The sequence below is a fragment of the Lepisma saccharinum genome, chromosome 19, assembly GCF_977018435.1.
Source record: "Lepisma saccharinum chromosome 19, izLepSacc3.1, whole genome shotgun sequence".
NCBI lineage: Eukaryota > Metazoa > Arthropoda > Insecta > Zygentoma > Lepismatidae > Lepisma > Lepisma saccharinum.
Genome location: NC_139247.1, coordinates 61934992 through 61947719, shown reverse-complemented (window position 1 = coordinate 61947719; position 12728 = coordinate 61934992). Strand labels below are relative to the sequence as shown.

The following is a 12728-nucleotide window of genomic DNA, read 5'->3' as shown; positions in this document are numbered from 1 at the left end:
ACCTCGAAAAAAAACCTTGGTGATTTTTTTTCGAGTGAGGAGTTGGAAACACTGATCTTCACTTGGTGTTGGTCAACCGGGCTGATTGCACAAGCAAGGTTGCCAGCTCCTTGCTTTAGGTTAGGTTAGACCAAGAAACAAACCTTGGTGATTTTTTTCGAGTGAGGAGTTGGTAACACTGATCTCCACTTGATGGCGGTCAACCAGACTGATTGCACAAGCAAGGTTGCCAGCTCCTTGCTTTAGGTTAGGTTAGACCAAGAAACAAACCTTGGTGATTTTTTTCGAGTAAGAAGTTGGCAACACTGATCTCCACTTGAGGGGGTCAACCGGGTTGATTGCACAAGCAAGGTTGCCAGCTCCTTGCTTTAGGTTAGGTTAGACCAAGAAAAAAACCTTGGTGATTTTTTTTCGAGTGAGGAGTTGGCAACACTGATCTCCACTTGATGTTGGTGAAACAGGTTGATTGCACAAGCAAGGTTGCCAGCTCCTTGCATTAGGTTAGGTTAGACCAAGAAAAAAACCTTGGTGATTTTTTCGAGTGAGGAGTTGGCAACACTGCGCCATCAAGTGAGGATTATGCCTTACGAGAGAAATCCATTAAGGCGATCCTCACTTGATGACGTTGAATTCCCCAACCTGCCCTACTTACATTTATGAAAAACTTGGTTGCTTCGTCCGTTACTGTAAGACACACGCACTTCAAGTTATACCAGCAAAGAAAGCATAATTTGTTATTGGTGACAATCAGGTACATTGTCTGCTGCTATTGATTGATTGATTGATTGATTGATTTAGTTTATTTTACTTCGCGTTTTGTGCCTCTTGGCTAATTTGCGAAGATGGGGATGAGTGATGAAATGATGAAAATAGATGAATGGACATTCACAAACAACCAAGCCCGACCAGGATTCGAACCCGGGACCCTTGGGTCTGCTGCTATTACTAACTCTGGTTTCAATTTATGAATCACTTCATTAAACCAGGATTCAAATCTTGGTCTGTCCATTTCTTGCTGATAATCACCCTTTCTTTACACGGAACAGTAAATATGCGCCTTCAACAAAGATTTCATTGCCGCCAGTGGGTGAAATAATAAGCCTCCCCCTTCCCCTCTTCTTTTCTCGTCGGTTTCTTCAGCCCTGGCGGTGGTTTTGTACGGTGGTGTCCTTCAATGTTTGATTCGATGTACGGCCCCCCTCACCGAGTTTAAGCACGTCTCGTCCAAATAATAAACATATTTCTTATCACGGCGATATCTTTTAATACCGCGGAGATTCTTTTGTCGTCAAACCACAAACAATCGTGTCCTCTTCCTAAACTTAAACCGCAAATCATGCAGCACCTGTGATACAGTTCGTGCGCACATTGACGGCAAATTACCTCACGCCCTGTTTTACTTTGATCATGTTGTCGTAACGAGGATTATGCATTTAAAACAACTTGCTTGATTTGAAGAGCTTTTCCCTTCGGATGAAGCCCAAAATAACACTCGGGTAATACCGCGCGCTAAACAGGAGACCTCGATTCAGCCATTCTCGCCGCTGTATAGCACCATTATCAGTCAATCACATCACAATAAACATAGGGTTAAAATAGTGGGATGTGCAACACTGGTATCACGGATTCCACGCGCTCTGCAACATATTCAGTCTTGCTCGACTCGCTCTTGATCTTCAGAGATTCTTCAGCGCAATACAAACTCCCGTTGGCGAATCTGCGGATCCTAGTTCGTCTGCACAATGATTGCAACCGATCAAGGACATGCCTGCTAATGAATGTATTATTTTGTCTGTATTTTACAAATTCTTGCAAGTATGCAGTTGTGTCGGAATAGAACCCGTCTCAGTGGAACTATATTATGCGCGCACGTTTGGATCTACATATGCGAAAACCTGCTGCAAAGTTGACTTGACGCTTGGCTTAGGTGGGTTGTAACACTGTAGTGGCAACACTGTCAGGAAAGGGGGTTACACCGTGCGCGTGCTATCAGGCAGTGATGTCAGTTTGGGCCCATGTTGATTTGTGGAGTGCAAAAAGTGGTCGAGCGAGTACTGTTCTGTATGTACGAGGTTGAAATGAACACCATTTTGTTCACAGCCCTAAAACATGTTTGCCAAGATAAAACAGCGATTTTGAATTAAAATCCAGACGGGCCGTTTCAAAAATGCACGAGAATGTGAGCAAGACTTGAATGAAGCCTGTCTCTGATCATAATTAATATGTTTCATATTGTTAACAATAGATGTCAGGGGCTTTCAGTTTTGTTTTTACGCTCACTCTCAAATCCAGGGGAGTGACGCTCAGACAGTTCGCGAGACAATATGGTGGAGACAAAGCCTGTAGCAACAATACCTAACCGTATTTTTACAACCCACGTATATTTATATGCATATGCTTTTACTTTTTATACATATCAGATATTTATGAAGTGGAAAATCAACTCCTTTATCATCTGGTTAAAAATTTCAATAATTTCCAAAATAGTTTAATATGATTTATTATTTTTATGTTTTGTTTAGTTTTTGTTTTCTAGTAATATAAATCAATTAGATTTCATAGAATTATGTTTGTCTTGCGTTCTTTTTACTTTTATTGTGCATATGTTGTTATGGATGTACATATGTTAATGGTGTCTGGAAGAGAAAGAGAGCGAGAGAACATGTAACATTAAAAAATACACACAGAGGCAGACAATGTTCTTCCTTCCTTGTGTGTGTTTTCGATATTATCGCAAGTATATTTGAAGTCGAAACGAATTGTTTATGTTTCTTGTTGTAACGTAAGCTTTGTTCCCTGGAAATTCACACACACACAGGATGGCCTAAGAAAATATAACAGAAAGTATTAAGTAATCATGTGCTCTAAGGTTGTCAGCTAGACTCAGAGGATGTTTCTTTCCGTTTCGAGTGATTAAATTGGTCTCGGTACGCACTAAACGTGAAACGCGTCGCTAGGAAAGTATCAATTCATGTTGTCAGTATTTCGGCCATTTTTTTCCGGTCACCCTGTATATATATATAGGGTGTGTATATATATTTATGCATACTTTCTTCCAGCGGATCCAAGATTGAAACCTCCCAAAGATGACTGGATCGAAGCGATTGAGCTCGGTGGGAACAGAGAGCGTCTGCTCCAGTGGCTGATCGACGGATGCTGGAGAGATTGCAACGAGAACGACTTGAACAGGGCCGTACCTCACGTGGAGTATGAAGGCTTCGATGGTTGGTACAACAACCTCGCCCATCCAGAACTGGGAGCGGTTGGTAAGTTCTCATTACTGCAGGGCCCGGATTTTGACGACATTTCATCTTTTAACTGGTGCAACGTAGACATTGCTAACTAGCACAGAAATCCTGAACACCCTCCTCAGGTTGAAGAAATGTAATTTTTTGGGGTCATTTTTTGGTCATTTTTTACCATTTTTATTTTTCGGTCATTTTTTTAAAAAAAATTTGTGTCATTGCATGCTGAAACATAAGAAGTTCAACAATTTCTGTTTTGTCTGAATGTTATCTTGCGGTACTTACTCTGTGTTTAACTACCAGCGAAACAAAGCCTGTCTGAAAATCGCGAAATGCAACATTGTCGAGTTTCTTATTCACAGTCCGTACAACACACCAAGGCGAAGAAGCAATTGTTAAATTGTTTGTCTTGGAATATACAGGGTGTCATTTTAATGGCGCCCACGGACCAAAAATTCGTATAGAGGACATCAAAACAAACAACTTTTCCCAGTAACATTTTTCTCGTTGCTGCGTCGATTCGACGCTACAGCCGTTCAAAAAAGGCCGTTTTGCCGCTTGATGCTGGCAACCCAACACAACATTTGATCGTACCTGTGACGTCATATCCTGCGGCGAATCAGCGCACGGTAGAGTTGCAAGGAATACACAAATATTGTGAAAAATGACAAACTACCAACCACATTATTGGCTGTAAAACGAAGCGAGAAACGCGTCCAGTAGACCGAACATCATAGCCTACCAGCCAGAAGATCAGCAGTCATCTCAGTGGAAGGGGGAAGTGAACCAACGATATGAGAAATGGTAAAAAAACGTATTTAAAATGAAATGTCAATTTCGGATTTTGTCTCAACTTACATCTAAAATATCAACAACAATAAATTTTATTGGACTTACAGCTTACACGTGGCTGTTTACGCCCAACTACATGTCAAATATTTGCAAATCTCATTGTAAGGTTGATATCTACAGGTGTGTCCAGATGCCATGCGGTACTTTTGTGCTGATAACGGAAGTATCCGAGGTTCACGTTGTTACATTACGGCTAAAACAAGTACAACCACAGTAACAATCTAATGATGAATCAGTACCGAATATACTGCCCTGTTCACATTTGCAAACTATTATACGTATGTGTATCCGGTGCATAGATAAACACATAGTCGCCTTAGAGCTTGTGTTATCCCTGTATTTTCAATCATTTTTGCCACTTGCCTCATAATGCTCTGAATATACATTATATTATCTGTTGCTTGCCTTTGGAATTTTGAGTTCTTTCATTTCTATTTTGTCATCTGTTCAGTGTGTCACAGACAACTAGTATCAGAAGGACGAAGTGGATAGACTAAATTGTAGATGCCAACTTGGTAACTAGATTTGCAAATATTTGACATGTAAGCTGATACAAAATTCTATATGTCCACTTCCACTTGAATTCTATTTTCTTTCTACTATTTTTCGTATCATTTGTTTACTTCCTGTTAGGTTACAGAACGTGTTTTCTCGTTTTGTGTTACGGTACATAATGTGGCTGATTGTAGCTATGTCATTTTTCACGGAGTATTTGTGTTCCTGACAACCCTGGAACGCATCGCTTCACGATGGGATATGACGTCACAAATGCAATCAAATGTTGTGTGTGGTTGCCAGCATTAAGGCGGCAAAACGGGCTTTTTTGAACGACTGTAGCGCCGAAACGACGCACCAACGAGAAAAATGTTACTGAAAAAAGTTGTTTGTTTTGATGTCCTCTATACGTTTCCGTGGTCCGTGGCCGCCATTAAAATGACACCCTGTATATACTATTTTCAATAAGCAGATTGAGTTTTGTAGGAATTGTTGGGTCATTTTTCAAAGATTTTAGGTCATCAAAACCGGGCCCTGCGATCACATTCTTTTCACTCCTTATTCTGAATAGCAATTCATTATTTTTTTGTGCAGGGTATACATGTTGTTGATTTGGTTTTTAAGTCCACTTTATGCACAGAAAGGCTAATCGAGACTGGATCTACGGTTTAGAGTTGGATCCGAACCATGGCCGTATTTAGAGGGGTTTAGGGTTCAACCCCCCCGAAACTTCTAGCATGTTCGATTGATGGAAGCACAGAAACAAAAATTTGTAACACATTTTCAAAAACTTATTCGCAGTTTCACAAAACTACAACAAAGGAATGATCGAGCTAGAATTTTGAAACATTTTGAATTCTGAAATTTGAACGAAACAGATATAATTCTCAGAATCACAGCCCCCCCGTGACCCCTTCATTTTCACTTCTGTCGTCCTCTTTCCAGTGCTGTTCCTGGATCGGACTGAAAATTCCCTTGTGATTGTCCCAAAATTCCCGTTCCAACTTTCAAATTCCATCTTTATAAGAGTTCAAATCTAGGATATGCAGCTTCGTAGCGCGTTACATTCACCCAGTGGTTCGATATACAGGGTGGCTCAATAAGTCACTTAACACCCTCAGTACAAGGCCACTGCGGCATGGAATTTGAAATTGGCGATGACCAATCATTGCCTGGCCAAGGGGGAACCACATATGACCCTTGTCATCTGATAACTAACTTTGGACAAAAACTGGTTCATAACGTTCCCATAAGTGTTCTGGTGTTCTTCCCTATTGAAAAAACTCTGTAAAAAGTACCTTCTTCCATAAGCAAGGATGAAAAAAACTGTTTATTTAACAAATCCAAGTAGCCCTAAGCATTTAAGGTTCCGTTGATGGAAAATTGACTAACCAATCGTGTTCCACACAGCACGTCACACCATTAACTTACCAACACTAACCATTCAGCTTTGATCTGTCAAAAATGGGTTATCAGATAAAAAGCATCGAATATTCTGTTTATAAACTTCCTTCTGAACATAAACATTAGCCTTGTCACTGTGAAGGACTTTTAATTCAATGGAAGCGTCACACTGTAAATTGTTCGCGACAACCATTCATAATGAGCAGCTCTTCATGGATGTATCCGATTAAAATAATGTGCAATGGCATGCGAACGTCTCTCCCTAGACGTCACTTTGATCTCGATGCATTACCGATGCGCTAAACAAATTTTAAGGCATTTTTCTAACACCTCGAAAAGGAGCAAATTGGTACAAGAATTCAGTCATAACTTTTTACTGGTTACGTCGAAAAAACCTTCACCATTGCATTTCTCGTGAAATTCTAGCCCATTTTGATATGTCATACGACCCCCTTCCCATTTAAAATTCTGAAGTTTAATTCAAGATGGCGTAGATCAAGATGGCCACCGACCCTGCGGGTGTCGTCAATGTGGTTTCCCCTTGGCCTGATAACGATTGGTCATCACCATTTCCATGTTGCGCGCTGCAGTGGCCTTGTACCGGGGGTGTTAAGTGACTTATTGAGCCACCCTGTAGTACATACATTTAACCTATATGCAGTCCTATAAAACACATACTTATATAGTGCATAGTTGTTGTACATAATGCTGTTTGGTAAGTATATAGGCAATATGAGCGTCGGAAAATCGTTTATCCCAAGGTACAAAATAGCAGAACGTTAGTTAGTTTTTTTTGTTGTTAATAACGGAAATAAAGTACAGTCAGTTAGTATTCCAACAGAATAACCAAAGAAAAACGCCGTTAGATAGAAAAATTGAGGTTACAATACAGGCACCAGGCTATATGTTTTACCATTTAATCCAAAGAATAACTGGTTTCCAATTTTCAAAATTCCAAAAATTAAGTTCTACATGAATGATCAAACAACATAAACTTTCTCTCTTACTTTAAAAGCTGTTTCTTGAGGTTCCTAAAATTTAATAACAAAATATAATAACTGTACATTTCAGTATACACTGCATGAAACGTAAAATAGATAAATGAGAACAGTTGTGCTGCATATTTACACTTCTGATGGATAGAGTAGAAAAGTCTCCTCAAGGATATAAGTACAGCAATAATAATAATAATAATAGGTTTGGAATTGATTAGTTTATGGATTTTTAAAAAAATATATTATTATTATTATATTAACAATTATTATTGTTATTATTTCTATTATTCAAATTTCTTGCGACACCCATGGGAACAATTATGAGTCAACCCCCCCCCCCCCGAAAATTTTTCCTGCCTACGGCCATGATCCAAACCACTATATGCCCCTTGATTACAAGGAGTCGACGCTACCACTGCGCCATCGGAGAGTCTGTGTAGGGTATACATATATCTGATATTATATCTAATTTATCTCATTGCAAAATTGGGTCAAGGGTCTCGCAGACAATTTTCTGGTGGGGTGGGGGTGGGGGGTAACAACCCTTAAGCAGGATATATTGACATTAGGTTTATTCCTTTAAGTGTCCTCGTAAGCAAGTAACGTTTTGACAGGGAGGAAAGGGGAAATTATTACGTAGGTGTTAGAGAATGCGAGAGGAAAGTAAATGAAAAGAGATAGATCCCGAGAGCAAGGAAAGTAAGAGAAATATAAAAAGATGAGAGAGGGAGAGAGCGTGAGGGGAAAAGGAGGGGAGAGAGAAAGAAAACAAGATAAATAAGAACGAGGCAGAATGAGGAAAAAAGGAATGATAGATTGGAGAAAGATGGAGAGAGTGAGAGAGAAAGAAAGAGAGGAGGGAGTGGAGAGGGAAAATGAGGGAAATAAAGTAAGAATTACAGAGAAAAAGTGATAGAAGGAAACAAGAGGAGAAACAAAGACGCTATAAAGGGACAGAAAGAAAATGAGAGAGAGGGGGGAACAAGTGAAGAAATAAAACGAGAAAAAAAGAAAGAGTGATAACAAGGAAGAGAAGGAACAAGAAGAGAAATAAAGACGCGAGGAAGAAAAAGAGAAGAAGGGAGAAAATGGAAGAGAAGTTAACTCAGAGGCAAGAAAGAGAGGGTAAAGAAGAAAATGATACAGAAAACAGGAGTGAAAGCATTGAAAAAGAAGAAGAGAAGAAGAAAGCGCCAACAACGAGGTAATGAAACTAAGAAATGAAGTGGAAACTAGAAATAAGATACAAGAAAAGAAACACAGGAAAGAGAAGAGGTAGAAGTTAAACTAAGTAGGCAATTTTTCCGTATTCGCTCTCTTAGTGCGCCCATGGGCATAACCTCTCACAATTTTGATAAAAATAGTATTGTGTGTAAATATTGATGTTTCAGTCCCTGGGAACTCATCTCTCCCAATTTCTCAGAGAACATAATGCATAAAGAGAAAGAAAATAGAAAAACAGAAACGAGAGGAGGGTATAATAATAATAATAATAATAATAATAATAATAATAATAATAATAATAATAATACGTTGTCACAACGAGCTTCACATTCCTCACCATTCGACTACGCTATATGCTTCATCTTTTTCTATATCTGCCCCGAAAGAATGGAATGCACTACCAATCAATGTTAAATCCAAAAAAATCAATCAGAGTTTCAAAATTAAATTGATAGAAATGCTTCTGCAGGAACAGTGGCACATACTAGAAGTAAACTGGCACTCAACAAATGACAAAACACTTATATTTTATAACTGTAACTATTGTAATTTTATTACTATCTTCAAATTATTATTATTATTATTATTTACTTAAAGGCAACCTTATGTTAACATTCATATTTGTATTTTTCCCTCAGTATTTTCCTACTCATGGCTAGATATACATTTTTAAATTTGTATTTTTTAATATTTTTTGTTCTGTCACATTTATATTATTTTAAGACTAATATTATTGTAATGAGTATATTCGTAATTGTAGTATATGTGAAATTCTTTATTTCCCTTTAGTTTAATCAATCTTTCTATCTGTATTCATATATTATCATATTATCATACTTATATAATTCTTGAAGCTTTCCTGGCGGCGAATATTGAAGAGATTTTCTCGGGCAATCAGCCAGGTGATTTCCGGAAAGGCTTCCGAGCTTTCGAGAGCTAACGTCACTCTCATCTTCAGGGACTGAGAGAAAATCTCTTCTATATATACTTATATTTTCTTATGTAGCTCATGTCAAGGGTTAGGTGGTAGAGCAGCCTACTGCTGAACCTAACCAGTTAAATAAAATAATAATAATAATAATAATAATAATTATTATTATTATTATTATGTAAGAAGCAGGTAGAATAGGAAAGAGAGATTGAGGGAAGATTTATTGTGAGAAAGGGAGGGGGCAAGTATTGTTACACAGAAACGTCAAGGATGTGCAGAGAGTGTGTCGATGGGGAGGAGAGAGTAAATTTGTACAAACTATAGAAATAGAAGAAAATAATTCTACAATGCAAACAATGCATACATACAAGAAAACTATTATAGATATATAGTTTCAAAGGAACATTTATAGTACTTTCCGAGGGTTGAAAGAGATTCGACAATATTCATTTTTTTAACTTTTATACACAGGAATCTGTCCTCACATATTACATAATTTCTTACTAAGGTTTCAAGTTTAATTTATCAAATAAATGTAGTTCATGAAATTCATTACAGTCTTCCAATTCAACCGTTTTTAATTTCCCAATTGATCTTTTCAACATATTTTTCTCAACATGGCTACGTACATTTTATTCTTCGTGAAGTTTAGGAACAACATTTCTTGTCCACGGAAAGCAACAATAAAACTATAAATTCTTATATTTCAGATTTCATATCTAGGTTCATTGGAATGTATTAATTAGGCTATATTTTTTGCCTTTCGAAACCAGATACTGCTTTGCTGCGTCGAACACCCGCTGCTTACCAAGATGGCGTCTACAAACCCGTAGAAGACAGGCCAAACCCTCTTGAGCTCAGTGAACAATTGATGAGTGGTGGAATAGGTTCCATGTCGACAAGGGGAAGGACAGCTCTTCTGGTTTTCTTCGGTGAGTAATGAATTACCATCTGCGGCTAACAAAATTAGTGCCTAACTTTGCCAAACACAGAGGTTCATTGTCACAAATAAAACATGCACACATTGAATTCTACACTAAAAGGAAGTGACGTCAGAGCACACGTCATGTTATTTCTCTCGAGAGGCACTATCTGTGATCATGATTATCTCTAGCTTACAAATAAATATCCGACGAAGTAAGTTCTTGTTCTTACAGGATGTAACAATAAAACAATTTTTTTATCTGCTTACAATAACCATTATAAACACACAAAGATTTTTAGAGAATTCTTTCTGTCAGTTCAGTTTCTTGCTATCGGTTAAAGATCTTTCATTTATGAATTACTTGCGTTCGACAGACAGTTGAGCTAGGTATATTTTATCACATATGAATTCCTGAAAACATGAATAATAAGTCTAATTTTTAAATAAGGAAATTTTGAACGCCAACTTTCTAATGGAGCTTTCACACCGAAGTGAGAAGTGACACAGGTCCCTGTAGTCTAAAAAAAAAAAAAAGGTTTCACTGGTGCGACTACAGCCCGAAGTGACACGATGCTCGCTATTGAGAAAACTGCCCAGTCCGAGTGAAGCGCAAGCGACGAGCGACATGTGCAGCTTGTCGTGTCGCGTGTCACTTCGATCTAAGAGCTTCTTAAGTGTCGCTGAGTGATGCTGGGTCGACAAATCGACTTCCATCGCAGAGCCAATTTTTGAAGAAGGGCCTCTGACATATAAGGGTGAGTCAAATGAAATCCCTAACAGTCTAACACAAATTATAGGACAGACTATACAGCTCAAATTTCATGAGGCATCAACTGTTATTTAAAAAAATGACCTCATGGCTGCAATAGTGAAGCCCACTAGTTTCTTGCCCTCTGAAACCCTAAAACTTATAAAAAATTTCCAGCAAATTAAAAATTCAATGTCTATATGCATGTTTCCAGTGCCGTGCCCAAGGGGGAGGCGTTACTGGGGGGTCATAATCCCTCTTTGGCCTAGTATTCCTAAAAAAATAGAACGTCAAAGACAGGACAAGATGGTAAAACGAGGGCTGACTACTAAAAAAAAGTATACGTAATCCCCCTATCTCCGGAAATCCTGGGCACGCCACTGCATGTTTACTACACCAGCAAGTTGACGAACGGATGAGGAAGCTCGACAATGGCCTCAGTTTGTAAGCAGATGGCTGTCAGATGCATCCAAAAGATTTTCATTTTGAGGTATACTGGCACTAAATCAGACTTGAAAATATATACAGATCAAAAAATTAGTTGGTGTTAAAATGCAGCAAACTTGTGCAACCCTACATGCGGAAAACTAGAAAAAACGGAAAAGGATTTCATTTGACTCACCCTCGTATATGCAAGATGCTCCGTTAAAACAAAAAAAAGTATCTTTCTGCATTCTTACACTGTTTTGGGAATCTGTAGAGCAAGGCCGCGCATAAGCGAGTGGGCATATAAAACAATGCGCTGCTCTAAACGGCTTGTAGCTGCAGCTGCGTTTTCGCCCCCGTTCATTGGTCGAGCCCTCTCGAGTCACTACTTTCGCAGAGGACCTGTATTAGTTCGCTTGCCCCAGCGATTCCCTAGACAGACTGCAAAGGAAATAAACCTGAAAAATACATACCTTACAACCAGATCTGGACGAATGTAAGATAATTCCACATTCAAATAAGATTACTTTATTTTTTTAAAGGTCAACAAGTCGTTGAAGAGATCTTGGATGCACAGAGACCAGGATGTCCTCCAGAGTATTTCAATATCGAAATTCCAAGCAATCATTCCTATAGGGAGGTTCCAGGACATTCAGTGATGCCACTATTGAGGTCACGTTACGATATGAGGACAGGATTTTCCCCAAACAATCCTCGACAACAGGTAATAACAATGACGAATTTTTTGTTTAATTTGTACAAAATGAAATGAATTGGATTCCACAAGGAGTTAAGTATCATATATCTGTTTTCCAATGATATACGAGGTGCATTCACAAAGTAAATTCCGGTAGGCCATGTAAAGGATGACATTCATTTGTCACAAAGTTATTATGGTTTGAATCCTTGCACCATAAGGTACTTCATGCCATTATAATGCATTTTTTTTTTACAAATTTTCTTCACATTATCCTGCTTCTTTTTATGTTTTCTTGATAAAAGGGACATTTCTTAGTGTTTTTGTTTGTTTTCTTGAAAAAAAAACACTTGTTCCTTACCAGTACGAAAGTTTCAGAACAACAGTTTTGGTTCCAGGAAATATGATAAATCCTTCCTTACGGAGCAAAGAGAAGTAGGGACAATAAGTGACAAGTGTCTTAGAAAACGTTCATGGGCAAGTGAGAATGGAAGTCCAAGAAAATGATTCTTGTTTTGAACAAAAATGAAGGTTTTATTAATAGACTGTTTTCAATTGGTGATTTTTTGTCTGGAGAAAATAAGAGAACTACCAGAGGATTTGGAAGCTGGTGACATGGTTCACTTCAAGTATGCTCCTCTAGCAGGGTGCGAAATACCGGAGGGGAGGAAGGGGATAATTCCCCACCACCAACGACCCTGTCCTGAAATTTCCCGGGAGAGTTTTTATTCTAACAACAAACAAACAATTAATTTTGGAATCGAATATACTTTACTAGAATAATAT

At 38.3% G+C, this 12728-nt stretch overlaps 1 protein-coding gene across 1 annotated transcript in view; it reads left to right on the top strand.

Annotated features, from left to right (window-relative positions):
* The window catches only part of LOC146002892 (dual oxidase 2-like), a 108791-nt gene that overhangs the window by 28697 nt on the left and 67366 nt on the right, over positions 1-12728 (top strand). The window contains exons 3-5 of the mRNA XM_083140975.1: positions 3060-3266; positions 9920-10078; positions 11788-11969. Of these exons, the coding sequence (XP_082997101.1) occupies positions 3060-3266; positions 9920-10078; positions 11788-11969 (548 nt within the window). The remainder of the gene's footprint in view (positions 1-3059; positions 3267-9919; positions 10079-11787; positions 11970-12728) is intronic.